At 37.0% G+C, this 13,993-nt stretch overlaps 1 protein-coding gene across 2 annotated transcripts in view; it reads right to left on the bottom strand.

The window, feature by feature from the left end:
- Positions 1 to 13,993, bottom strand: part of ADAMTS2 (ADAM metallopeptidase with thrombospondin type 1 motif 2) — a 301,090-nt gene that overhangs the window by 22,781 nt on the left and 264,316 nt on the right. For both annotated transcript variants that reach the window (XM_026696557.2, XM_087924326.1), the window contains exons 11-15: positions 12,154 to 12,299; positions 8,588 to 8,763; positions 8,207 to 8,340; positions 6,580 to 6,703; positions 3,718 to 3,798 (exon numbers count right to left, since the gene is read on the bottom strand). In XM_026696557.2, the coding sequence (XP_026552342.1) occupies positions 3,718 to 3,798; positions 6,580 to 6,703; positions 8,207 to 8,340; positions 8,588 to 8,763; positions 12,154 to 12,299 (661 nt within the window). The remainder of the gene's footprint in view (positions 1 to 3,717; positions 3,799 to 6,579; positions 6,704 to 8,206; positions 8,341 to 8,587; positions 8,764 to 12,153; positions 12,300 to 13,993) is intronic.

The raw sequence follows: 13,993 nt of genomic DNA, 5'->3' as shown, positions 1-13,993 counted from the left end.
ACAGCCTACAAGACAATGCCTCTTATCGATCCACTGAGCTGTAAAGATTGAGAGCTTCAATTATTATTGAAACTTTGCTTGATTGAACGTTCTTGCTGCAGCTGGCTTAGAACTAGAAAGAAGGACCAAGAGAATGGATGCTGGAGATGTAAGCAAAAACACATCTGGTAAATCTGATGCACAGGAAATGTGGGCTCTGCAGCAAACATTGTTTGCACAATTATATTGAGTCAAATTACACATGATTTATTGATTTATTAAATGTGTATGCTGTCCGATTCCAAGTGATCCTGGGCATTTATTATTTCAAAACCAAGTTTTAGGAAAGTTAGACATACTATTTCAAAGAGCAGGTACCAAGTTACTTAGTACAATAAAGTTCAAATTATGATCCAAGTAAAATCTGTGAATTTTTAAAATTCTATATATTTGTGTAGAGATTTTGTTTCTATAAATTCCTCTCTACAACAATATTTCACTACTACTTCTACAACAAAAAAGGATCTGGCTGAAACAAATACATTTCTAGATTGCTTTGATAAAGAGAGTATAAGGGTTTAAGACCAAAGAACTTTTAGAGGTTGTATTTGCTGACATAACTGGTCCTAAGAAACCTAGTTTGGGAGGTGCCTGCTATGTTTTGAGTATAATGGATCATTACTCATGGTATGGTTTCTGCTATCTCATAAAAAACAAACCAGAAACATTCCAACATTTCTAACATTGCTAAGATTTGCAGAAAGAAAAATGAAACATAGGGTAATTACTTTAGCTACTGATAATGGGACTGAGTTTATTAACAAGAGATGCCAAACTATGTTAAAATTGGCTGATGTCGAGCATAAATGTTCTGCACCTTACAGACCATTACATAACTTGTTTATAGAACAAAGAGGGCAAACGTTACAAGCCATGGCTCGCACTATGTTATCTGATTCAGGTTTACCTGAAACACTGTGGGGTGAGGCCATAATGTGTAGTAACCATGTGTTGAACAATGTGGTTAACACAACAACTGGTGAATTGCCATTCACTCGTTGGCATGGCAGAAAATCAAATTTAAGTTATTTACACACATTTGGGCTCCGGCATGGGTGCATATTCCCTGACAAGTAAGACTGAAAGGGCAACATAGAGCTAGGAAATTATTTTTCATAGGTTACGAGGCCAACCATAGATCGTTTAGATTTTGGGATCAAGACACAGCTAATGTTTACTGTAGCACTAGTGCTAAATTTCTTGAGCATGTTGGGTGGCATAAACTAGAACAGGAATCCAACTATGATGTTGTTATTGACACCCAAGTAGTTCCTAGCGATGAGATAGTTAAACCATCAATAGCCATTAAAGAGGAAGAACAGGCACAGGAGGAGGTAGAAGAACAGGAGCAGGTAGAACAGGAGAGTCTATCAGTAAGCCCTGAGTTACCTAGACATTCAACCCATGTAACATGACCACCAGATAGATATCAGACTAGTGTAGTATGCCAAGTAAATATAATTCCTACTAACTATAATGAACTGAAACTATATCCTGCTAAGGATCATGCTGCTTGGCAGGAAGCAATGGATAAGGAACTGAAATGTTTACAAAGGTTGGAGGTATATGAAAATGTCAGGTTACCATCAGGGAAACATGCCATAGAGTGTAAGTGGATTTATAAACTTAAGACAGGTGTGGATGGAACTGTTACTCATAAAGCCAGGTTAGTAGCACAAGGGTTCAATCAGACAGCAAACAACTATGCCTAGTTGAAGGCTACTACATTAAGGGCAGCATTAGTTTGGGCAACTAAGGAGAAATACATTATAAAACATTTAGAAGTAGAGATGGCGTATCTGCATGCACTGTTGCAACACACTATATATTTAAAGAAAGCTTTAGGTATAAACAATTATAATACAACTGACTGCTGGAGATTGAAAAAGAGTCTTTATGGCTTGAAGCAATCAGGATATGAGTGGAACCAGTGTATAGTTAAGGAATTAACTAAGATAGGTTTTGTAGCTGGCATGGCTGATCCATGTTTATTTAAAAAGGAAAGTGATGGTGTAGTTTCATTGTTGCTATTGTTCATTGATGACATAGCATTAATCACCAAAACTGAACAAGAAGCCACTGAGATTATTTCACTATTAGAAAAGAAATTTCAGATAAAACAGTTAGGAGAAATTAAACAATATCTTGGTCTAAAGGTAGATAAAACTAGGGGAGGATACAAAATCTCACAGGCAGATAAAATTAACCAGTTACTGAAGAATTTTAAAATGGAACTTTGTAAACAGGCTAAAACACCAATGAGCCAGGAATTTAGTCACAATGATGTACAAAGTCCGGTTTTGGTTAAATATATTTATCAATCCTTGATTGGTAGCTTATCTTATCTCAGTAATTGGTCAAGGCCAGATATAGCATACGGTGTTAACCAATTAGCGAGATTTAATGCTGAGCCAACTGAAAGGCACTGGCAAGCTGCTAAGCGTGTGTTAAGATATCTGAAACAAACAATGCATTATGCATTATATTTGGAGCCTAAGGATGAACTAAGTTTAACTGCATATGCTGATGCAAGTTTCGCTACAGACATAAATACATGTAAATCAACATCAGGTACTGTCGTATTATTAGGAAAGGTGTTGAGTGGATGGAGGTCTATTCGACAGAAACTTCTAAGTCTATCAACAATGGAGGCTGAAATCTCATGTTTGTCTTTATTATGTACAGATTTAGTTTGTTATAAGTAACTATTGATTGACATGGGAATTGATGTAACAGATTCTATTGTTGTTTATGAAGACAACCAATCAGCTATACAGATGGCTTCCAATCTTGCTGTAAAGGCAAGATCAAAACTCACAGATTTAAGATATTTAAATGTGAGACATGTGTGCAAAGTAAAATGATTAAACTGGAGTATTGCAGGTCAGAGAATAACATTGCAGATCATTTTACAAAAGCCCAAGGCTCTGTAAAGCATAAAGCTTGCTGTGAAAGATATGGACTTAAACTGTAAGGTGTTATATATTGTCCTACCCAAAGGGAAGAATGTTAGGAATGTTCTGATGGTCAATGTTCTTGGTTCCTGCATTTTTCCTATTGACTGTTGCTGATCGTCGTTCTTCTTGGATTGCTGTGAGTCTGTTACTGAACTGTTTATGATACTGGACTTTGTTATTTGGATTTTCCCTGGACTGAATACTGACTGCTTTAACCGTGTATGACTTGGACTGCTTGTTGGACTTTGCTTAACTGTTTACTGGAAGTAAAACCTACATTTTATTATTCAGTGCATCTGTGTGCTGGTCATGTGTTATTCAACATCACTCTCACTATGTTTCCCTGCGTGCACTCATTCTCCTAATGGGGAATTACCTCAACAAAAATATTGCGTGCTGGAGTTCTCCAAGCAAGAGTTTGGGACTGCAGATATATAGAAATAATTTCACTGCAAAACCAAACAAACTCAGAGAATTCCAGCAATGAACATAACATGCAAACATGGAATTACCCATATTTGCTACTAGTTTGGTTTTCAGCCTTAAAAGTGATTAAAATTGCTCTACCAGCTTCTATATTGTTGCATTAGTGCTATTTTACTCCTACAAAACTGTTCTCCAACTCAATTAAAATATATTTTATAACCAGAATAGAATTTCAGCTTGTCAGGAAAAACACATCCATCAGCAAAAGCTGACTATGATGCAATATGATACGTACCAAGATTATGAACAGTAGCATCAGATTCTTGTATAAGTAAATGCCTGGCACCAGCTGGAATGTCAAACATTTTGAGGTAACCTGCAAGAAAGCATCACAACTATTAACAATAACTTTTATAAGGAAAAGAAAAAAGCATGAATATTTGCTCTAGCTATTACTTTATTTTATATAGTAGGTGCCATCTAACTGTTTTTAAAAAATATTTTGAAGCTCCAGAACTGACTTAAACCACAATGTTTGCAGGATAATTTATCATCAGATAATGCATAAATGTAGCAATAGTTCCTTGAAAACTAGATTCATATAGTTGTTGTTGTTCTTTGCACCATCACGTTGTCCACTGAGAAGATTTTCTGTCTTCCCTGAAAATATTCCATGCAACCTATAGCCATGAAGAAATTTGCCGTTTTAACTTGTGAGTTCTAAGGCACCTTTTGTTTCTTTTCTAAAGAATGTAGATGCTTCCTCTCAAAAGGTGTATTCATCTGAGCTTACAACACTTTAAAATCACAAGATACTCTTAAAATTAAAACAACAAGAATAAAATACAATATATTTGAAAGGGTCTTTCAAGATAAACCTGGTCCTTTCTGTTATTCAGTGCTGGAATCTACTATATCAGGGGTATCAAACTGAATTTCTTCAACAGCCGGATCAGCATTGTAGTTCTCCGCAGGCTGGCTGGGGGGGAGATGGGATGGATGCCTTCTGCAGCACCCTGCTGGCAAAACAGACCATGAGGGGTGGGCGTGAGGACCTCCTGTGCCCTGTTTTTGATCTGAATGGCCTTCTGCAGCACCCTGCTGGCCAAAATGGGGTTGGGGGGAGTCATGAGGCCCCCTGTTCCCTGTTTTCAGTCTGGATGGCCACATGCAGCCCCTCCATGCCCTGTTTTGGCTGCCAGAGGCACCATGGCCCCGTCCTTTGCTATTTCCAGGCACCCCATGGGCCGGATGTGGCCCACAGACTTGACACCTATACTTATATCATTCTTGACATCTTCATTCTAGCACATTTGCAGATGACTGCTTATTTTAGATATTTGTAGCAATAGCAATAGCACTTCAACATATATTCTGCTTCATAGAGCTTTACAGCCCTCTATAAGTGGTTTACAGAATCAGCATATCGCCCCCAACAATTTGAGTTCTTATTTTACCCACCTCGGAAGAATGGAAGGCTGAATCAATCTTGAACTGGTCAAGATCGAACTCCTGGTAATGGGCAGAGTTAGCCTGCATTCTAACTACTGTGTCATCATGGCTCAGTGAATCAACAACCTAGATTTGTAGCTAAATCTAGCTACAAATGCAGCTCCTTCAGCCAAAAGGTTTAGCTCTCTGAACCCTGATCATCCAGGAATTCCTCCTTTAACCCCCTTCAATGTTGTCATGTCAGCCTAACAGCACAGAGTATAAAGGAGCTATAAAAAGAATATGGAAGCGGTGTTTCATATTTATTATTGAGAAATGTCAATTAATTAAATAGAGACTCTGACTTTACTTCCTCTGATATCTGGTTTTCCCCTTCTCCTCTTTGTAAAACATGGCATACTGATGATGCAGAGAAACTGAACAAGAGAACAAACACACAGAGAGAGAGAGATAGGGTGCAAATTCATAACATACAATTCATTCCAACTTAGCCACAGGGCTTTTGTAAAAAATAAAATGGGGTAGTGCCATAGAAATCATCTTGCATTCCTGGAAGAATAAAAGCAGGAAACAAAGTAATGATTATAAATACAAGATGGAGCATTTGAACCAGACTCAAAAGGGGAAGGTGATTCAGAGTGCATGCTGATGTCCACATCCCATCTGTTGGCAACTTTTTAAAGACAACAAGGAACCAAAAGCTGCAGTGTGCACATCCCTGCTTGCTCCCAATTGACTTTTCCTTTTTGAATCAGGGATCACTGTACAATTTTAGTCATTTTATCTATTTTTAAAGGCTCATGATTATCTTTACTCCTAAGCAGGCAGGGTTGGATCGGGAAAAAAAACTGGTATTTTTTCCTTTTAGAAAGAAGAACCTTTTATGCATTGATCTCAGCTTATTTGTTCAATTCTGTCTTTTGGCTGTTTTTCAAATGGAAGGACTCAGTTTTTTGACAAGATTTTTCACCCCACCCCCCCGAAAAATAAACATAATGCAAAGTGGACAGATTGTGCAAGTCAGACAATAATCTAGTTTAGAATGAACAACCAAGAGAGCATAAAGTCTGAACATATCTAACACTCTGGTTTTAAGGACAAGGTATCAAGACAGACATGTATTTCAGCAGGGGCCAATGGTGGTCTGAATGCAGTGCTGATTTGCACTGCATTGCAACTCATTTAAAGAGTTGCAACAGTGGTCACAATAAAAGGACAGAAGCCCGAAAAGGGGACAGAGATATAAGCAGGTCTCAAAATATCTATTTCCCCTTAGTTTGGAGTGTGGATTTTTCCTTGCTTCACTTTAAGATGATAGGTAGACAATTGATAGATGCTCCTCAGAGGTGTTGAGAAATGCATATGGGGAGACAGATGACAATATCACTATTCAATTAAGGCTATTGTCTGAAACTCACTTCTTTGGATTCAAAAGACTCTTTGGATTCAAACGAGTAGACTTACATAGGATTCTGTTTTATGGTTTGAGTAGACCAAGACATATAAAAACATATCTCAGATTTATAAATTTGGATGTTCTTTTTATATTGATTTTATTTAAGAAAACATGTTTCCATCTGAACCTGTTCAAGAGCAGCATTTGATACAGCAAAGGAAATATGCTATTAAATAAATTCTTAAACTCCTTTTAAAATTAAACACATACTTTTCTGGGGCAAGTATATTATATTTAAATAAGAATAACCTTGTTTCTTTGGTGCCCTGGAGAATGTTCCTTTCACCACTTTGCAATGGGTGTTGTCTCCACCGCACACCCCACATTTATCTTCTTGCTTTGATGACCCTATTACTTTGTCACAGCCGACTTTCTGAAACCAAGGGGAAAAAAATCCATTCGTTTTGTGTGTAAGAGTGTATAAGAGTCTTTTTTTTTGAATGATAACTAGATCAGGATATTTAAACAGGATATTCAGGTCTAAAATATAAGTATGTTCCTGAAATAATATATTGATAGTCCCATGGGACCTTATTTCAAGAATAGAAGAATCTCCAGAAGTTGAGTTTAAGTAGATATTTGATTCCCACCCCCACATCTATTTTAGATAGTGAAAATCATAGACCTAGAGTTTCATATCTACAATCCCTGAGAAAATAACACCAAAAACAACCTTATGTTTCTCTTTTTCTCTTTCAGTTTAAAGACATCACACTTTAGCAAGTCTGTCCTCAAGTTACATATCACAGAAATCAGCCAAATAGAAGGTTTATTTAAAGCAGATAACTCAAAAACTGAATGGTAGATATGGTTTGGGTTAGGAATTGTTGAAAATTGTACCCAAGCATATCTAGAATGACTGTATCACATGGCAAACAATGAATACCTATCTTTACCTATATCAAGGTCACTTTTCTTGGTTATAGGTAAAACTTTGGAAATCGCTAAAGTGCTATAAAAAATCATGTATGTGGTGGCTCAAAGTACCATCATTAACTCACAGATATTCTTTCTAAACACTGTCTTTATGGAACATTCCAACATGCACTAGGAACTAAGAGTTTTTAAAAAAGAATTTAAGGGTAGTTTAATTGACTGGATCCTTGTGCTCATCTAGTGCATGTGCTTATAGAAAGCAATAACTATTTCCTTAAATAAAAACAAATTTAGAAGTGTGCTCAACAGCCATTCTAAACTAACACATTCAGAACACAGCAATGTGTCTCTAACCACATCATTTTATTTCCTGCCATCTTGAATCTCTAACCTTCGAAGCATTCTACAGTTGTGGAACACAGCTATTTTTCTTGGGACTCTTTGGAGATTTCTCTCTCCATGTAATGATTTTTCCCCCCTTTAAAAACTGTTGCACTTCAACAAATATTTTCCTTTTAAATAGTTGTTTTCACATATTACAATTCCCTCCTGAGGATAGTTCACTATTAATAAATATTATGATTTGAAAAATATTCTGCCACTTCCAATAAAACAGTAAAATACTACACATATGATTTGTTTTAAAATCATCTTTCAGTATAATTTCTATAGAATATTTTATAAATCAGTCAGGGGAAGGGGAAAAACTAGCCCGTTTTATATATAGCAATAGCACTTAGATTTATATACTGCTTCATGGTGCTTTGGAGTCCTCTCTAAGAGGTTCACAGAGTCAGCATATTGCCTCCAACATTTTACTGACTTCGGAAGAAGGCTGAGTCAACCTTAAGCTGGTGAGGATCAAACTAAAATAGAGCTGCAGAATTAGCCTGCAATTTTGCATTCTATCCACTGCTCTACCACAGCTCATTATAATTTTAATATTACTCTTACAGATAGAAAAATAAAAAAAGAAATTCCTGAAACACATGTAACCTACCAGGCATTCTCCTCGCATACAGATACTGTGCAAATCCTTATAGGAGCACCGTGTTCCATCATGTACCAATCTTTTCATATACACCACATCATTAGTCTCCTTGGACTCACAGTAGAGGTGGCACCTTTCTTTAGCTATAAGGGAAAATATTTGGGTAATTTATCTTCTCATTAAATAGTTTTTTAAATGTTGATTCACTGAATTCTGGGAGTTGAAGTCCATAGATTCTAAAGGGGGCCTAGTTGCCCACTCCTGATCTGAGGGTTAATGCTAATGAATTGCAGCATTTCTGCACACGGGACATTGCAGTGTTTGAAACTGGGCAGAGTTATCCTGGTCTGCTCTGCTAATAATGAAATGAAAAAGATAAATTGTGCGAACCATCAGTATGTTCATATGGGAGCCAGTGATGCTTCGTATTTTGATATTCAAAAACGGGATCCCACTGCCTGCACTGCTCCTCTCTGAAGTCTTCATGATCATCAGGACAATCTTGGTTATTGCAGAGCTGGAACTCATAGCTTGGCCCAAAACATGTGCGGCCTCCATTAGCAGGGCTAGGGAAAAGAAGAAGTAATACGAATGAACAATTTTAGAATATAATAGATCGTTGCATTTTTTTGCAGCTGTAAAAGTGGTATTTCCCCAGTTATTGGATTCAAATTCCCATGAATGCCAATCAGAAAATTTCACAAAGTGAAAGAACTGCAGTCCAACAATGCCTGGAAACCCACAGATTCCTTATTACAGGTGGTCCTCAACTTACGACCATAACTGAGTCCACAATTTTTGTTGCTAAGGGAGAAATTTGTTAAGTGAGTTTTGCCCCATTTTATGATTTTTCTTGCCCCATTTGTTAAGTGAATCACTGAATCAGTAGCATGGTTGTTAAATAAATCTGGTTTCCCCCTTGACTTTGTTTGTCAAAAGGTCACAAGAGGGGAATCACATGACCTGGGACACTGCAACAGTCATAAATGTGAATCAGTTGTCAAGCATCCGAATGTAAATCACATGACCATGGGAATGCTGCAATGATCATAAGTGTGAAAAATCATCATGTCCCTTTTTTTCAGTGCAGTTGTAATTTCAAAGAGTCACTAAGTGAACTGTTGTAAATTGAAGACTACCTGTACTTATTTATTGTTCATTTCCAAGATTAATTTCCATTGATTTCCAAAATCTATAAGCTCTGTTTTGAATATGTATGAGGTAGGACAGCACAGTTGCATACTCTTAGTCTCGATAGCTGCAATATGACCTAATGGGATATATGGATAAATATGAAACACTGAATATGCACTATTTAAATGCTGAAATAGTTGTGGGTGAGATACAATGTAGGTTGTATGCTTAAGAAAGAGATTCTGCACACAGAGTTAGGAGAGATTGTCCCAGGGGTGGGATGCTACTGGTTCGGCTGGTTCTACAGAACTGGTAGCTCTGAAGAGCAGCAGACACTGAACCGATTCAGTGGGTCTGCTGCTCTGTTTGGCCTGCCTGCCCACCTAGGCTCTTGGCTATACTTAATTTCCTGCTTTTTCAACTTCAGCTGCTTTCTGCGGCACAGCTGAGGTTGAACAAGCAGGAAAGAAGAGGATTTTCAAACGCTGCACACCCTCGTGCAGCGCTTGTCAGCTGTCTGGGCAGCACAGCTGAGGTTTTTAGGAGATGGTCACATGTACACGCAAAACGCACTCTTACCAGGGGTGGGATTCTACCTGCTGGAGAACTGGCAAACCATGCCACTGGCTGGCCCTGCCCCCCTGCCCCGCCCACTCACTGGCATGTGCGCCATCAAACTTGCCTGATAAGTTGTTATTTTTCCTTTTTTTCCCCTCGACCATCAGCTGTTCTGCTGTGTCGGGAGAGTTAGATTAACTAGAAAGCAGGAAATCGCTGGATTTCTTGCTTTCTAGCTAATCTAAAAGCAGAGCTGAGTCTGAAGCTTCTATTATTTAGTGCAGACTCAGGTAGCAGATGGCAGAAACAGATTTCTGAATGAATCTGTGATTCTTTGAGCAACTTAATCTGCCTGCCTGCTTTGCCTGATTTTGGGTAAAAGTTGCTCTTTTTTAATAAAATAATCAATATTTACATCAATATTTATAATATTTACATACAAGCCATGTCCAGCCAGTCACATGACCACCAAGCCACACCCACCAATTAAGCCATACCCACAGAACTGATTGTTAAGAAATTTGAATCCCACCCCAGGATTGTCCTTTCCCTTCTGCAGCCTCTCCATAAGCTTAAAAAACACACTGGAAATTTGGGGAAAGAAGGCACTTTTCAGTAGGAATGTGGGAAATCCAGCAAGCAAGAGGGGAAAAAGATTGTTTCTTAAGTATGTAGTGCATGCTGACTCTGCCCATAATCAGGAGTTTGATCCTGATGGGCTCCAGCTTAATTCAGCTTTCCATCCTTCCAAGGTTAGTGAAATGAGGACCCAGATTGCTGGGGGCAGTATGCTTATTCTGTAAACCACTTAGAGAGGGTTGTAAAGCACTGTGAAATGGTATATAAGTGCTATTGCTATTATTATCCATTGCAGTCAGCCCAACTCATGGCAGTTTTCAGCTATTAAAAGAAATTAAGTATGATTCAATTAAGAATAGTTGGATTTCATTTATAATCATCTTATAGAATAAAAGAAATACCTGAATGCACACATACACACACACACACACACATACACACACACACACATACACACACACACTAACTATGAAAACTTTAATGCAGCATTTGAAGTGATTATGATATTTTTCTAACAGGTTAAGGACCCAGTCCAAATTTTTCATTTATTGCTTGGATAATTTAATTTCCTAAATCTTACTGTAATTTATAAAGGAGATTATGCATCAAATATTTATCTTATTACTTTTTAACTTACTGCTGTATTTTCTCATGTTGCCTTTTGTGCTGTTTTTAAGATTTTGTAACTTTATATGAAGAATCCATAATAATGATTTTTTAAAAAAATATCACCAGAAGTGGTACTGATTTCTTTTAAGTCCCTGAATGCTGAATTGGCTGTCTGGCAAAAATAAACTTCTCTTATATCTTTCCTGACTTCAATAGTAAACAAAAAAACATGATACTTATAAAATGATTTCCTGGTTCATTTTGAACAATTGATGTCAGATTTGTGATCAGATATGGAACGAAGAAATCTATTGAGCATAAATTTGTTTCTTCCAGTAAAATCAGTGGAATTAGCTTGCAAAATAAGTGTGAATCTGGAGGCACACTGATCTTAAAGTTAACAGGACATTTTAGTGAAAATAAAAGTATTTATTTTTTCATTATTTCAGTCAAACACCATAACGAACTTTCACATATATGTTTCTTATATTAGAAAGAGAAATCTTACACACAGACAAAATCCAGTTAAGTCTCTTTTGTTTTAATATGAAGTGAATAGATAACTTGCATCTTAAAGTATTCTGCAGTCTAGAAATTTGGGTGCAGAATGCTTGTTAGAAAATAAAGGAGTGATGGGGGAAACAACAGCAGGGTTTATCTTTGACCATGGCCAATATTCATTTATAAAATGTACTGCATTACTATTACTTTCATTCATTAGAATTCCCAAGGAGGATGCACAACAGATTGAAATATATTAAATTACACACCTTAAACTCATCAAATTAATTCTTTTAAAAGGAATGGCAATAAGAAACTGACATAATATTATATGTCCTAACATAGTCTGCCGCAATATTGCATGATGTGCTTTATTTTATCTTTCCAGTAGGTTGGCAGTGAAACAAATACAAGAGCAAAGCAATGGTCTGAATTACAACTTAAATTTAATCCTTACTCATAACTAAGCAATTTTTAAAATATTTTGTGATAGTTTAACATTATTTTAAATCCATTGAAGACATCTAAACCAAAATCCATTATCAAAGAGCATAATTTGATTAGGTTGAACTTACTGTGGATTGTCACATTGACGTGTCCGGAATTTCACTCCTGTTCCACAAGTTCTGGAACAGGAACCAAATTTACTCCATGCTCCCCAGTTTCCATCTTGCTTCAAGATATCTGGAGTTAACCAGATACAGTGACCTTTAAAACAATGCTAAAAGAGAAAAATATACAGGTATGCATATTTTTGAAATTTATCAACTTCGCTATCTTGGCAACTGCGCCCTAGGATGAAAGGTCTTGCTGTTTAAAAAGAAATACTACTCCAAACCACTGGTTTCTCAGATATGCATTTCTCATATATTATTCAAATTCAGATGGTTGAACTGGTGCCACTGGGGAAAAAAATACTGCTAGAGTTTATGATAGCCTTTGATTTGGTCCATCACATGTCAATTCATACCTACCCATCTGCAATCCAGATATAGTTTCCTCAAGTAGGTAGTTGAATCTCCAGAAGGAAAAATAAATAAAACCTGACCCTATTGCACTATGTCAGTTCCCTGGGTAGACTTGGGTAGGACTGCAGGGAGACAAATGTACCAATGGAGCAAGGATAAAACGGAGACAGAAGAAAACAATCTTCTTATTCAAAATTCACACTTTCCCCTCCAAATTTTCAAAGCAGGTTGCCAGTTCAACTTCACACCCTAGACAAAACATGTGAAAAGTTTTGTACAGGTAGCCCTCGACTCACAACCACAACTGAGCCCAACATTTGTGCTGCTAAGGGGAAAATTTGTTAAATGAGTTTTGTCCCATTTTACGGTTTTTCTTGCCATACTTGTTAAGTGAATCACTGCAGTTGTTAAGTTACACGGTTGTAAACTGAATCTGGCTTCCCCATTGGCTTGTCAGAAGGTCACAAAAGGGGACCCCATGACCCCAGCACACTGCAACCATCATAAATGTGAGTCAGTTACCAAGCTTCAGAATTTTGATCACGTGACCATGGGAATGCTGCAATGGTCATAAGTGTGAAAAACAGTCATGTCATTTTTTTTCAGTGCCATTACAACTTCTAATGGTCACTAAATGGACTGTTGTAAGTCGAAAACGTAATTTTTTTATTTATTCATTTGTATTCTGCTTTTATTATTTGTACAAATAATTCAAGGCAGCTAACATATCCAACACACCTTCCTCCTCCTATTTTCCCCGCAAAAGCCACCCTGTGAGGCGAGCTGGGCTTGGAGAGAATGACTGGCCGAAAGTCAGCCAGCTGATTTTCATGTCTGAGGCAGATATAGAACTAATGGTCTCCCGCTTAATATCCTTCAAAAATAATGTAAAAATGCATTATTTGTTTTACAATCAATTAAAAGTTGAATATAACAACCAAAATCACAAATGTAAATATTACTCTTTGGGGAAACATAAGCTGAATAATTCCCAAGCTTAATGTCAGCAAAAATTGATGACTAAATATTGATGACCCTAACCTGGCAGACTTACAAAAATAACAATCTGAGAAAAGCCAAAATTAATATATCACTATAATTGTCACACAAGACAGGTGTTTATTGCTTGTCTACATGCAATAGGCAAGTTTTGGGAGAAACACATAGTTTGAAGTGGTCCGTTGTATTCACAACAATATCAGAGACAGCTAAAACTACATTACATCAGTAGAATGCAATGTTGCTCTCCACCCTACACAAATGGATTTTATTTAATTAAAATCAGAGTGGTAATATTTCAACAGCTGAAATCTACAGTTCTTTCTCAGTTGTGATTTATAAATGAAATTCTGAACAATTTAATTGCAGGGTTGAGGAAAAGCTTTTACAACAGCAAGTAAGAAAAAGGGCTTTAGTTAACGGCTTATAGTAAGCAGCAGGGAAGGAA

The sequence above is a fragment of the Pseudonaja textilis genome, chromosome 2 (genome assembly GCF_049901715.1).
Source record: "Pseudonaja textilis isolate UNSWEBS1 chromosome 2, rPseTex1.2, whole genome shotgun sequence".
Taxonomy (NCBI): domain Eukaryota; kingdom Metazoa; phylum Chordata; class Lepidosauria; order Squamata; family Elapidae; genus Pseudonaja; species Pseudonaja textilis.
Note: the sequence above shows the minus strand (reverse complement) of the source record. Positions and strands in the feature narration are given on the sequence as shown.